The sequence below is a fragment of the Egretta garzetta genome, unplaced genomic scaffold, assembly GCF_000687185.1.
Source record: "Egretta garzetta isolate BGI_Z169 unplaced genomic scaffold, ASM68718v1 scaffold130, whole genome shotgun sequence".
NCBI lineage: Eukaryota > Metazoa > Chordata > Aves > Pelecaniformes > Ardeidae > Egretta > Egretta garzetta.
This window is the reverse complement of record NW_009258284.1, coordinates 726947-742039: the sequence shown is the minus strand read 5'-3', so window position 1 is coordinate 742039 and position 15093 is coordinate 726947. Positions and strand designations below refer to the sequence as shown.

At 42.6% G+C, this 15093-nt stretch overlaps 1 protein-coding gene across 4 annotated transcripts in view; it reads right to left on the bottom strand.

Annotated features, from left to right (window-relative positions):
• AIDA (axin interactor, dorsalization associated) overlaps nucleotides 1-14650 on the bottom strand; it is a 28053-nt gene extending 13403 nt beyond the window's left edge. For 2 of the 4 annotated variants that reach the window (XM_035892303.1, XM_035892312.1), the window contains exons 1-3: nucleotides 11795-14650; nucleotides 4995-5048; nucleotides 2782-2836 (exon numbers count right to left, since the gene is read on the bottom strand). In XM_035892303.1, the coding sequence (XP_035748196.1) occupies nucleotides 2782-2836; nucleotides 4995-5048; nucleotides 11795-11923 (238 nt within the window). In that variant the 5' untranslated portion in view covers nucleotides 11924-14650. Of the gene's footprint in view, nucleotides 1-2781; nucleotides 2837-3126; nucleotides 5049-11794 lie in introns of all 4 variants that reach the window. The other 2 variants (XM_035892322.1, XM_035892316.1) reach the window with 2 other exon arrangements.
• Between the last annotated feature and the right edge of the window lie 443 nt (nucleotides 14651-15093).

Genomic DNA, 15093 nt, shown 5'->3' with positions numbered 1-15093 from the left:
CAATGCTGCTGCTGAGAACATGATTTACAGAAAGGTCTCCATGTGTGTAACTGACGGGCAGATCCCAGCATCGTGGCCTGCATTTATGTTGCTCTTCCATCAGAAGTCTTTTTAAAATACCATTCTGCAGGCTCTCGTGCAGAAGCTGCCTTTTCTTTCATGACGTTGGACAAAATCACATTGATTTTCTCAGCAGCTGGTTCTCTCTTGAAAGATTTCAAAAGAAATTACCAACATGAGCAGTAAGACCAGTATGCGCTAACTCGGTAAAGGCCACTGTCCATTTGGATTTTTAGTGATAGCCTACGATCATAGAATCGTTTAGGTTGGAAAAGACCTTTAAGATCATCAAGTCCAAAAGATACCTATAGTGTTTTGGGTTTTTTTTTTTCTTATTAATAGACAACACAATAATTCAGGCATCAGGCTCCCCTGTATAACCCAGTATCTATGTCTCATATATATATACACACTGAGTTTGAAACTAGTCGCCTAGTGGCTAGAATTATCACCCAGGAACACAGGCACACGGGATGTCCCAGTCTATCCCTGTGTAATGTGTACTATAACACCGGTATAAGCTTTCACAAGAAAAGGATTTGTGAGATCCAGTGTGTTTGCAATGATTTCACACAGTGTAGTCTCAAAAGAACTATTTGTATGTATGGACCCTCCTGTAGCACTATTCTAGCACAAAAGATTCAGTGACAAATCCTATAAACAAACAAAACTAGCCAACTGTTTCACTTTCCAAGTAGCGTGAAATGCAAGCTTAAGTAGGAAAACTTAGAACTTGACAACACAAGGTGGGGGGGAGGTTAAATCTAAGGGCCTCGGTTGTTATAACAACACCTAAACCCAATTTCCCAGCCATTTTGACAGCTTCAGGCACAAAAGTAATTAAAACAAGCCAAATTGTGTGAATAGCTGTTTTCATTCCACCCTAACAGAATGGCTTGACCTAACAAAGGAATTGCTTATGTGCATTGCCAGCCCAGATTTTTTCTAGCTTTTTCTGGTGGAACACAAGAGAAAATTGACGACACACAAATTAAAACACTTCACGGTGTGTTTTATGAAATGGCTGGTGTTGGCCCGATTAAGATTTACTCTATTCAAGATATACTTAAAAACCACAAAACAAAGGCACAATTCAGAGAAAAAGAGCCCAAAACAATCCAAGTCAGACAGCAGCATTAAGAACATCAATGTTCAATTGTTGTCGTAGAAGCGCCCATTCTCCTCCAAGGAAAATAACTCAGTGTCTTTGAAAACCAATGGCCACACGCTCTCCCTCAGTTTTAATATAGTTGCTTGTATGAAGCATGGGCTGAACACGCTTCACACCATTGAACGGTTTTTTGACAAGTAAAAATCAGTTCTCTGAGGCAGGGCAAGATAAACAACAGGACTGTCATATGGTAACTGAAATTTTGGCTTTTAAGAAAAGGAGGAATTTCAAGGGAAGCTTTACACCTGTCGTCAGAATGTAAATTTTGACTAAACCGTTCAACAGTCCCTTTCTTTGATTTGTAGAAGAGTTTGGTCAATTAAAACATGATTCCTCTCCCTCTTCCATCATTCAGTCACTCACAGGGCATTTGCACAACGGAGTCTAAAATCCAGAGTCATTAAATGATTACAACATTTTAAAATACTCTGTAAACAGAGAGCAGGAGTATCTATACAAAATAATCCCAAATCAGAGGATACAGAGGCCAGACATGGAATGCGCATATGGTCTTCACAGACCTAGCAGTCTTGTAAGGTACCTTCACTTTCCATTTTCAGGGAACAGTTTAAAAGCATTCGGACTCTATGTTTTGGCAGAGACATTAGGAAGCTCAATTCAACACCCTGGTGCTTGACAAGCTTCCCGGTAGGATCCTGTGCCAGTTACTTAGAGAATGGGAGTGCAGAGAAGCTCAGCTTATTCGTGAAGTGGAAACACCTGCCTTCCCATCATGTTTATCCCCAACAGCCCTCTTAATGATACAATTGTGACAGGAGCAAAATAAAACCAGCTTTTGCCAGCACAAGAGATGCTCTTTCACATCTCCTGTTCCCCAAGAATAGCAGAAACGTTAGCATTCAGGATAATATTGCTTAGATGTGGAAGCTCTGATCACAAGGATGCTCTGAGTATAAAGCAGCCACTGTTACAGGAAGGAAAACGTAGCAGATAAATAGATACTTCCTACATGAAAAATTTATTTCTGGATTGACATACCAAGAACCAACCCAGGATCAGTTGGGAAAAAACAACATCACACAAAACCCTTCAAAGACTGACTCACATCCTTGCTTTGACTCAACTTCGTTAGTCGGGTAGCATTACAGCGGTAGGTGACAGGTGATTGGCTACCATAAACACAAATTAAATATTTTCAGAAGGAAAAATAAATTTCATGCTGCAAGGCGGAAGACCACAAAGTGTTGAAATTCAGTTCAAATTAGAAATGTGCAGGTAAATTTTCCAGCCGATTCTATACTGTACTACTGATAGCTGGAATTACTATTTTGTGCAAAAATTAGCAGAACTCAAAGAATTACTTATTTGAGAATAAAGGTGAATACATTATCTGAAATGTTAGGACTACTGTACCCACATTACATTCCTTAGTACACACCAGGTTTTTTCTATGTGGTATCAGATATTTGGAAGAATGACCTAAAACCAGCATTGCTGTCAAATCACGCTGTGGTCAGACAGTATATGCTGTCATGTTTTCCACTGTAACGATAAATGTCACTCACTTAAAGTACAAAGATACTACTTACTTGGTTCCAACTTCTTCAGATCCTCAAGCTTGAATTCATCCTGTGATTGGGTGGACTAGGACATTACAAAGAAAGAGTTAGAACTCAGTATGCGCCTTCCCATCAGACAGAGCTACCAAATCTTAGATTAAGCATGCAAGGTGCTTCCTTTGTTCAAGCGTACCAAGTTACTTCAAAGCTACATCCTAAAAAAACTCAGACAAATTCTCCCCAGCAGCGGCTAGGTCCACAGGTGAGGTGGAAAGCATGTTACTTCTCATTTGCTGAGAATAAACCTATCCCATGTTCCAAGCTCTAATGAAAGATAAGTATTTTTAAAGCAGCTAGTTGGTCTTTCATACTTACTACACACAGGAACATTAAGACAGAGTGACTTGTTTTAATTCTTCCCCAATCGAGTTGTTCTGAAGTGAGATCAGCTGTAAGACTGCACCAGCAAAGCAATGCTCCAAACAGGAGCACTTGTAGTTCAAGACACACGGCCAGCAGTGTTAAGACTGGCAGAAATTACAGCATACAGGATGAGCTTGACAAAACACTCAGCTAAGAGCTCACTGCAAATGGAAGAGGAATTCCCATCTCCTTTCTCCAACTCTGATGATGCAGTTCCCTCATCTGGCTGTAGCACATCTGCTTCTCAGTAAGCCTGTTTGACTCGACAGAAAAGTTCTTAGTTTTTTATTCTGAGGTGGTTCACCAACAGTTTGGCAAGGTGAACTAGCCTATTCTGAGCTGAGAAGTAGCATAAGAAAAGTGGTGCAAGTAAGGGGATTGATAAGGGCAGAGGACTGGGTCTTACTTATTGCATCACTGCACCCTTGGCATCTCCTAAGATTGCCTACTGTTTTCAACATTTCTTTAAGGCCCAGTAGGGTTTTTTTTCTTCTTGATTTTGCCCAAGTGCCAACAGGGACCTTCTGCAAGGCTACAGAAGGACAGTAACGCAGCTATACCCATACTGTTAGAGGAATGGGAAAAGATGATGACACTGCTTTAATCTCTGCTAAGGAACCATAACAAAATGGCAGCAAGTAAAATGCTCCCCAAAGCAAAGTGGATGAGAAGTTCTAGTACCCTCACACGAAGTTATAAAATCCTTGAGCTACTGCTGAGGAACCAACAGCAAGGAAAGCTGTTCGTGCAAGACACCATCTCTTCAGTGTAGCAGGTTATGATGTTGATTCATCTTCTGCTGTTGCTCTGAGATATGACCTGACCCGCGAAGCTGTCTCACAATGGAACATGCCTGCCCTTGTCACAGAATCACAGTGACACAGAACCAATGCAATGCTGTTCAAACACACACTCCAGGTTAGACCAAAATAGAAAGAGAGGTAGAGCTAACCAAGTAATTCTCCAAACGCTGCACAGCCTTCAGACTGGTCAGCCCCCACCTCATTAGTCCAGCTCCACCATGCTGCCTAAATTGTCACTGTATCCCAACCTCTCAGACAACTGAAGACAGCCCAATGGAGCTGCTGCGCCTTTTAGGGCTACATGAAGTACTTGGGAGCACTGCTGTGAGTAACTTGATGCAAAATTTGCCTGTCACCACTCTTTGTTGTTAAAGAAGCGATCCAGTCACACAAACTTTGCTTCGGTTGATTCATCCCTCCCCCATCCATGCTCTTTTGGAAACTTCTCTCACTTCCCTTTTGTTTTGGGGATAATGATTGTACTGAGAGAAAAAGAAGTTCACTTCCATGCCATCTACCTTCAGGCCAGAAAAAAGCCCAAAGAGAAGCTTCTCAACCATCGTTGTCACACACTTGCCTACAGCACCGACAGTGTTCACGACTGCTACAAAGTCATTTTTATTCTACACATGCATTCTTCCTTGTGCTCTATTATGATTTGTGAAGAGGCTGAATTAGTGCAAGGGTCACTCCAGGAATCTTTCTACCCTTGCACACAGGTTAGGAAGACAAACTGATCAGTTCTGAAGAACGAAAATGAGGCAAAGAACCAAAGACACAAGACCTGCAGTTATATTCCTGTACAAGCCCTAATACATGCTCATATAAGCATTTAACGTTTTTTAAGGCAGCCACCTGGGGCATCATGTTGACAACCTGGAAAGTCCAAGTGCTCAAGGGTTTGTTTGCTCTGTTTTTGGCAGTTTTGGCTATGTCTGAAGACACTAAACTAGCATTAAAAAGCTCTACAGTTCCCCACCACTAAAGTATGAAGTCACATAGGAAAAAGAGCTATACCTGTAAAGCTGCACTTCTCAGTTCCAAGCATGTTGCAATTTTAGCTATGGTTTTCTGAAAGGAAAAGAAAAAACAAACTTAATTTAGTACTGAAAATTGTATTCTTCCATATTCAACTTTTTAAAAATATAAATGCTTTTTTTGCAAATATTTCAGATCTATTATTCAGTATCAGATCATTCAGCATCAAAAGCTTTTTTTTATACACAAACAAGATTTTCTGAAATTACAACAGATGAAACAGACATCTGCCACTTAACTCCCCTCCCACAGCTCATCAGCACAGATGGGGGTCATTCACTCAGCAGAAACTGCAATAATGCCTACCACATCATAAATTGTTTATAAACTCAACTGCTCTGAAGTGACAGAGGAGAGAAAGAAAAAAAAAAAATCCAAACCAACCAGTATATTACCTTCTGAGAACCTGAGGGATTTGTTCTAATTTGCCCTTTTAGGAGTCATGTCTACAGTTCCTCTATCGGGCTTACAATCTCAACAGACCAAGTCAGCCCTCCTCAGGAGTTACAGAAGCCCAGTATCTCAGCACTGGAAATACACAGTCCGCTTTTGTGGGTTTTGGTGGGAGAGGAAGTAGAAAGGCGGATTATTTTTCTAACTTTCTATTTTTGTAATTTTAAGACATTTAAACTCTGAGCGAAGCATGGAATAGAGTATTTGATTCAAAATTGTCAGCTATCTAAAATACCCCTGAGCAGAACTGTGAAGTAATATCTCATTTTTATTTAAAAATGTAGAAGATGGAAGGGCTTCAAAATAGCCCATTCCTAGCAGTCTTACTTTGAAGACAGATCTACTTAAGCTTTTATGTCTCACGAAGCTCCAGCAAGTCACATTTGTTTCTATTACTATCAGTTGAAAAAATCAAGTGGAATTCAGACTTCCGTAACTGACATTGAGTGGACATAACTCCATGGTGTATTTTACCTTGCTTGACCATCACAAGTTTGTTCATTAACTAGAGGGCTTTAGTGAAGAAAAACTACATCTATCTGCAGAGATAAGGTCCAAATATAATTCAAAATGCCCTGTGGAACATTAGTTGTTGCTATTTTTCTTGCCCTATAAAGCTATAAAGAAAAGCAGGTTATTTTTTCAAAGTAAGAATTCCCCTCAGAAGGAAGATAAAAGTTGAAATACGCACCTGTAACTCATTCTCTCCTTTTAAACCAGGCAATATAAAAACAGCTCCCCCCAAGCTGGATGCAAGGGGAGGAAAAGACTTCCTAGAGCATAACTCTAACATCAAATAGCTTTGAGAGTATGGGCATCTGGCAAGTTATGCGGTATCAGTCAGAAGCCAAAACTTCCCTTTAAAGGAGGGTTACATTTTAGGGCTCCAAGAGGTTTGTAGCAGCAGATGAAAACTGGGTGTGCTTTCACAGCTACCTTCCCCAGTCATCTGTCTTGACTCTCCTGCAGTCAGAACTGCTTCTCAGTCAGCTCCAGGGCCACCAGGAGTTTCAATAGGCTGGGCTAAAAGCTAAGTGGCTCCAGTTTCAGTTCACCTTATGCCACACTGAAAGTTGAAAGAGTTCAGGAGCTGAATCATAAGTAGATCAGACACCAATACCTCAAGGGCAGAGCCAACAGCTGGAGCATGTAAAAGCCTCAGGTACCTGATTTTCATCTGCCACTGCAGGCTCATCAAAGCTTTCAAAGCCATTTTTCCCCAACTGGTATCTCCTCTCATCTTAAATATTCTGTTACAACATGGCATTAGCCCAGACTTCACATTCTTATAGTTTATATACTGTCCATTGCATGGAGGTCTTACACAAAATTCAGTTCTTTTATGCACCTTCCAGGAAAGTAGCAAGTGATGCCTATTAGCACAGCACACAATTTTCTCTCCTGCCTAGGATGCAGCATGTGCAGCGGTGTGCTGTTTGGGAATTTTAATACAGAACAACATGCCTGCATGCAACGTGGCAGAGTAAAAATATTACAGCTCCATTTCTGTTGAGGTTCATTCTGTAATCTAGGTTCAGTCAACAATCTTCTACCTCCCGGAAATAAATTCTGCCACATAACAGAGATCCATATCCGGATCTCCAGCATAACTTGGAAAAGCACAGATTTTTTGAAAAGGAAAGTAGTACATACAGTCCTGGATTAATTTTGACGCTTTCAGACCCACAGTCCACACGTGGGTGTTGGGGATTTACAGGTACCTTCAGGATGGATGGGAGGACACCAGGTAATACTACAGAAGCAGATTCTCAGTCCCTAGGGTGAGAATGGACTACATCCATCTAACCAGCTGCAGTGTAACAACAGGAATTCCTTTTTATGTTTGAGAACATCTGGAAAGATACAGTTACAAAGGTAGAATCTTAAAGAGGAAGGTGTGAAGTAATGGGTAAAAGAAAGGAATCCAGAGGTTCCCTAGGGAAGGGAGGGGAAATCTCTGAGGTTTGACTACAGCTCTAACATTTGCAAAAACCCAGCTGTTCTGATGGTTTGGGTGTTGACTGCTGAGCGAAGAGCATGCCCATCCCGTGTTAGATTAAAACCCCTCCAACTGCACCACAGAAAGAGGGCTACGAGTTCGCAGGGTGCCAGCATGCGGTATCCGTGCCTCACCATGGAATCAGAACATGCAAACATATTTTCACATGGCTTTTCCCTGCCCTGTCTCAGATGCAGAGCATTGAGCCCACACCGTAAGCAAGGTCTCGAGAAGCACTGCTCAACCCCCATCTCCTTTGTCAATTCACCAATAAGCTCAGCAACACCCCTGTTCCCAATCCTGCAGATTCATAACTGTGTATTCTTAGAAGTGCCTGAAGTAGGTACCTCCTAACAGGACAAACAGCAACACAAAATGTGTGTCCTCTGGCTCCCAGGGGCTGAAGGGCAATAATGGCTCTAGAAACAGATTAACTGAAGAGAGTTTGGGAGTCTTAAAATAGTAAAGAATAGGTTTTATATGGAATCTATTGAAATATGGCAAGCTCCCAGCAGGCATTATTCATAACTATTTTTTTAAGGGACCACACCCAACCCAAAAGTTAAAAATGCAGCTAAACACTGCTATCATTTTCAGCTGCAACTATCCCATGCAAAGGCTCATTTTTGCAGCAGGGAAAACATTCTGCATCTCATTAGAAAGACTGAAGCCATAATTAACGTTGCTAGTTTAAAAAAGTTAAGATTCAGTTTTATGTAAACTCATGATTAGAAAGGGAAAAAGTCAGTTGATCTCGTAGTCAAGGTTTCTTCAGTGCAGTTGTGTGAGTAATGACTGTGCTAACTGTAATGCAGTCAAAGATGTTTGCATAAATACAGAGCCAGAGCAGCGTTTGGCTTTAAAGAGAGGTCTAGGCTGTTAAGAGACCAGTAGTTTAATGAATCATGCTAAGACTCTTCAACAGTGCTCTTATTTCAGCCAGTTACCATTCCATAAAAAAAAAAAATTTAAAAAAAAAAAAAAAAAAAAGAGCACGATTTTCTAACACTGCCGAAAACTCTGCCTAGCACAAAAACAGTTACACGAGAAGCAACAACTGCGGTTAGAAGAGGGCTTTAAAGGTCAAATTTATTGCACGGAGAACCGGGTGAGAGTAACTATAGCTGGAGGCAAGCTGGCAACCATGGCCAAACCTCACTGGAACAACTCGTATAGCAAAACACAGTGGTTGATCATGAATGAAGATGCGATTTTTAGAGAATGAAGGTAAAAACAAAGAGCAGCAGGATGCAGATGTTAAGACCAAGGTAGATCCACCAGTAACTGCATCTGTTAATATTCCATACACGCAGCTTTTAGGTGGCGAAACTGTTGCACAGCCTCATTAAAGCTGTTGCAGGGTGACTAGATTTAAACACAACGATTTGTTGTTTACAATATTTATCTGCAGAGAAATTCTTCAACAAAATTCACAATCATTAATGAAGATTCTAGCACTCTAAATTACCCAAGTCAAGACAAAGCCTTCACTAAGGACTAAAACTCCAGAATTATGTCCAGCGGTAGTACATATAAGACAACAACCCCCCCAGAAGCTGAAAATCCAGGAATGAATGGCAAATTCTGGAGACTAGTCTGCTCTATCAAGGGAAGTATCAGTGTTTCAAAACAGACTTTTCAGATCAATAGCAAAAAGGCAAGACATGAATATTTAAAAGTCTGAATTCTTACCATAAACAATACATTTATTAGAAGATAAATGATAATTGGCTCACAGTACGCCTAGGAAAGAAATTGGTGGTATCTGTCAAGCGTTGTTAGACTAACAGATTGTATGATTACATTAGCAAGTAACACACCATCAATTATGGCGTGGCCTATCTGCACTGTAACACCACCTGTGATGCATGAAATAAACCCAAACATGGTAAAAGTTTATACAGACAGATGGGGCTGAGGATTTTAACCTAGCCTTGTCCTTTCCCTGTAGCTGTAAAGCTAGTAGTTTTCCCTTGGTACAGAGGAATCACTGCTGAAATCCATCTTCCCCACAGAGTATGTCAAGTAAGGAACAGTGATGGCCCCATAGTAATTCTTGGCAGCACGTATGATCTGTTGGAGAACGGCTAACTGTAAATCTACACGAAGACTGGAATGAGGGTAGGTCAAGCAACTGGAAACCAGAATTAGCTTCATAGCCTTGCCTTCTCCAGTATATGAAATTCTGTGCACAGCCTTGGCCAGTAATATCAGGTAAGCAAACCCTGAAGTTTACACACTGTTCTATATTCAGAAAAATAAAGAGGTGGCTCTTGCATGACATACAAAACCTCAGAAAGACAAGATATTAGGCAAAGAGACCTTCCAGAACCAGGAGGAAATAGCATGCTGGTGGATGCATCGGCAGGAGCTTTGTTGAGCAAAGTAGCTGGTTTGGTATGTAGACTTTTTGCAGGGCGGCAAGAAAGAAGATACACATCTATTTAACCAAACCGCTTGAAAACCCAGAAATGTACTAAATTCTACTCTTGCACACCAAGTGAACGATACTAACGATGATAGTAATTGGTCACGATCACTAGATTATACTGGCTGATCTCCTGGAGAAATAGGGAAGGCCAGAACAGCCAGGAGCTTAACATCAGACCAGAAGATTTTGCTGTACAGAGTTTTAAGCGCCTTTCAAAGCAATAGCAAGACTCTTATTTTTGGACAGAGAATGTTCTCTCAGAAAAATGTTGGGGAATTTGGCTGTGTATGTGGTTAATGAAATAGGCACCGCCATTTGATAACCAGGCTCAAAGTTTCAGTGCATCAGCCCCTTACTGGTGTGCAAAAAAAAGCAAGTGATATAAATGTCAACCTCTTTTGTAAGACAGATCAGCTTTAGAAACAGGTATCACTCTGCAAGGGTTCAAAACAGCCACTCCTTATTTTTTCTTTTCAGAAGACTGTCGCCTTAAGACATGATCGCAGTTGCGCATCTAACATCTGAGGTCAGTTATCTCTGCTTCCTGAGCCCCCCAGGCCTTCCCTCGTGGCTGACCTCACTCACTTCCACAATCTGGTTCCAAGGTCCTTTCCACAAGATTCACTGACCATCTGGAAGCAAAGCCCTGCGTGGTTCTGGTTCCCATGCTCACAGATGATGCCTCCAGAAGTGAGATTAACAGATTCGCCTTCATCAAGTAACCATATTTTCAAAAGTATCCACAGAGGGGAAACACACAGCAAAGATGACTATAGCTGAGAATGATGGAGAAAGCTACCAGCAAGGGACAGAGAGCAGAAGCAATCAAAGAGTAAACAGCTGTCCAACATTAACAAGGCTCCTAAGCCTTCAGGTCAGGAAAGGCGGACCCAATCCTCCTCCAAGAATGTGACTCAGTTTAAGATGATCATGAGCTTTATCATCTTCTTTGCAGAAGGTGAACATGGAAGACCAGCTCTTTGCTTTTCTTATCGGTACACGTCGAGGAAACAGTTACAAATGCTGTCAGACTCTACGTAAAGGTGTATTTCTTTGTAATGAGTTTCTTCGAACACATAAGCGCATCTCCAATTTCAGTAGTCAGGACCTGTCTTCAGGACCAACAATTCCAAACACAGATCCCATTAGTCTATCACCCTGCTACCACAGGTGGGAAGCAAATGATCTTATGACTTGGAAATCTGGAAATACAGGGGTTCCCTAATTTAGTATTTCTAAGAAAAAAACCCATGCCTTTAAACAAGACACAAAAATTCAGCAAGGCCTCATATCTCAAAAGATTTTATTTTACTGAAAATGCTTGAACGTGTGAGACCTCAGCTAGCATTTTCCTCTTAAATCCTGTCACAGAGAATTGCATTAATATGATGCTGAGACAAGAAACAGCCTTTTCAGCTGAGCGGAGGGAGGGAGTAAAATCATTTCGATATCTTGAAAAATTATAAACAAATAACATTCTAAGAGACTAGTAGGGAGCATTCTGCCAGGAACCTTCCCAGTCAGGTGTTACATGTTAAGCTAGCATCCCCCTCACACACCCTCGATGTCTGCAGTTCAAGACGTTTTGTATTCAAACTTCACATCACAAGTTGTGCTGAAGTTCTATAAGCAACTTATCAAAAGGTGACCCAAAAAAAGAAACACCCAGGTTATGAAGGACTCTGGCCAGCGTACATGACATTCAATATTACACAGCAGACGATGTGTCACATCCAGTGACAGCAACTGTTTTAGCCATGCTGGGCTGTTTCTGTTTGTCTATATTGAGGAAGTAAAAAAGAACTCATAAGGCTCTGGTCTGCAAGACACAAAGAAGCACAGTACACATCAACGTCTGTGGTCAAGCTCCTTGACCGAGCAAACAGTGGTACTCACCTTTTGATCTTCTGTGAATTCTGAGTTGTTGTGCTGAGACTGCGCCTCTTTCTGTAGATGCCTTGCTAATCTGGAGCGGGGGGAAAGAAAATTGTAGAGTGGGAACACGACACAGAAACACACACACATGCCACGGTCTCCAGAAAATGTGTCAGCCAAAAAGTCCACAGACTGCTGCTGCAAACAGTTTTTGTTTTAACAAAGATTTCTATAACCATGGTAGGCCATACTTAAAAAAAACAAACCAGAAGATGGACAAAGTATGCAGCTACATTAGGCAGGAAAGACTACACATATATCGTGAAGGGAGAATAGGTAAGAAGATCCTTCTAGCCATCAGCCCCTTTTATAAGCCCTGACCGTTTTCCTCTCCCTATCCCCGTGTTTTCTAAGAACAAAGTGTGCCCCCTGTGAAGACCGACTGCGGTACAAGCCCACATGCATTTCACAGGGAGAGTTTGAGGCGAGTCAGATTGCCAGGAGGTGCGGGTGCGGGCACCCCAGGCGACGGCCGCACGTTCTGCCAGGGCTGGAAGCCAGGCACAGGGCGGCTTGGCCCAGGCTGCCGGGGTGTATCAGCTCACATTTGCGCCTGTCAGCATCACATGCGGAGCAGAGACCTCACCCCTTGTCACCACGGAGACAGGAGGAGTACCAAGGGGTTTGGAAAGGAGCAGTAAGCAAATAGCTCGAGAAAGCGAAAGGAAGCTAGAGGGAAGCTATGGGAAGAGTTACAGTTTCCGTCCAGGGAGGAAGGAGAACATTAAACATGGAAAAACTTCTGGGCAATTGTTGCCGTTCCCTGTAAATATTTGTTTGTAAAAAAGCAGAGGGGGAAGGGGAACAGGGGGGTGAGGGGAAACCCAGGGACAGCAGCAGTGCTGGGGGCATCGCAGTGCACTTCTGGAACCTCATAAGTTTGCGCTGTTAAAGGGATTCAGCCTGGGTTTTGGGGGGGCTTAAAATATGTACACCAAGATGTGTACACCAAAACAGATTACCGTCAAAGCCTGCGTGAGAAACAAAAATCAGAACTCTATTACTTCTCTGCTTTTCCTAAAAATAAATTCTATTAAAATGACACGAGGATTGAGGCTGCCATAGTTTTTAACTCACACCAGTGAAAACACAACCAAACAGGACAAGGTAAACACAGCTCAGTGCTGTTGCCCCCCTTCACAAAGGGGGGGAAGTGGTGGCTGAGAAAAGACAAAAAGCACAAACACGCTTGAACCCAACTGTACGCTTGTTCCCTACCACCCTGCTGCTATGACACATACAGGGACATAAAGTAAGGGCATTTAGAAGAAACAATTTAAGAAAACACATCACCATAGCAGCAATATGCCACCCACAACAGGCAGCATCACAGTATTAACATTTCTGCAAGCATCAGGAATACAACCTTCTTTCCATTTGTCACCAATACAAAAAAAAAAACAACCCTGCCCTAATCCAAATAAATGCATCTGGCGTCTCACTTGAGGCTTCTTCAAAGCTGGATCAGACCAGGCATGTTCAACAGGGCTCCTGCGCGATTAAGCCCCTGAACGAGCAAGGGCCAATCTTTGCACCAAGCTTCCTGCGCTTCTACGAGTAACATAAAGACCTGAGCAGATGTAGGTCCCTTGGACACAGGAGGCAAATAATTGTGTTTTACGCCAGCAGCCATTAAATCCATAGAATGAACTAGCTTACATTTGGGAAGGTCTTCCTTAGCATCAGCAAGCTCACTGTAACCAGCTTCTCCCCAGCCTCCCCACGTTGATTAGCATGGACCTTGCCAACGTTGGCAGCACCTGGCCAACCACAGCAACACACTTGTTCATCCCATCTCCGGTTGCCATTTGAGAAGGCAACAGAATAAAGCCATGCTGTTATGTCTCTGCAGAGCTACAGGTATCTTGCCCTGTGCTTCTTATTTGCAGCTTCTACCCTACAGATTGAAACTGTTATTAATTTACCTGCTGTATCTACAAGAAGCAGATACGCACACTGAGAAGGTTCTGCTCCTCCCTAGGAAATATCTCCCAGTAATCCTTTGATCTTCTCTCCCCTTTCTTCTCCCTCCTGGAACCACAGAGTTCATCTACTGATGACTATTCAGTAGAAACTCACTGATAAGGCTTGCAAGAGCAGCTTACAATACCATCACCCAAGAGGAGCTTTCTTACAAATCACACTGCTCCAAAGTGGGAATAAAGCAAGGGCACGGGGATCACTCAGTTCTCATCAGACGCAAGTGACGCTGGGAGGAAGGGAACAAAAATTATACTTCGACTCTCAAATGGGTCTGTCTGCAAACATTTAGTGACCTTACTTCTCAATGAAGCAAGCTCAGAATGAGAAGCCTGAAGCATTTTCGTTCTGAAAAAACGTCATTAAATGAAACTGACTGCTGAACTGCCAAGATGATTTGAAGCATTAGGATCCTACTGGACTCCTCATAGATGTCCACATAAGGGCAGTTATTAAAAATATCTTTTTTTACTTTCCGACAATGTTTTTTTTCTTCTGAGATACAGATCTAGAAGAGAACTTCTTTTCATCCCTATGCCAAGGTTTGTAGTAACAGCTTGCCCTACTCTAAAAACCATCAGCAAAGTGCAAATAACTGCACTTGCATCATCCTGCCTGGTGAGTGAATGAAATGAGGAGACTATGGCATCTCATGACTACGCTGTACCCGGCCAGCAGCCTAGTTACTCCAAATGGCAACTGAACTGGTAGCCAGCATGGTTATAGCCCATAACTTGAACAGACCTGAATAGCGCTAGGAGATCTCTCAGAGAATGTCTCTTCAACTGACTTTCTCTTGGGGACCAAGCGCAAACCCCCTGGACTTCTTCCAGAAAATTCACCACAAGAAACTTAGCCTGCAATGCTCCTATCACAAGGAAGTAGCTTTCATCTTCATGGTGAATAGAGTATGAGCGGAGAGCGTGCAACTAAAGCTGCCAGGTGTGTTTCTAAGGATAGCATCAGCGGTGCCAATACCTGTTGGATACCAAGGGATTCACGGACGGTGTGGTCCCACCCAGTGCAACCCAAGCTAACTGGGGCCGTACCAGTCGCTGCCCTCCCCCCCCCGGCATCCCTGCTCTCCCACCCCGCTTTCATCAGGGGTGAAACACGCAAGCACGCGATGGACCAGTTTTCACCCTGATGGGTTCTTTTGGGGTAAGGCCGATGCTTCGGCAGCCTGTTTGCCTCAGCGGGGTCCCGCTGCCCCACAAGCACGGCTCCCTGGGGCACAGGGCGATGGGACGGGATTACCCTGGAGACACCGGTGCCCATCA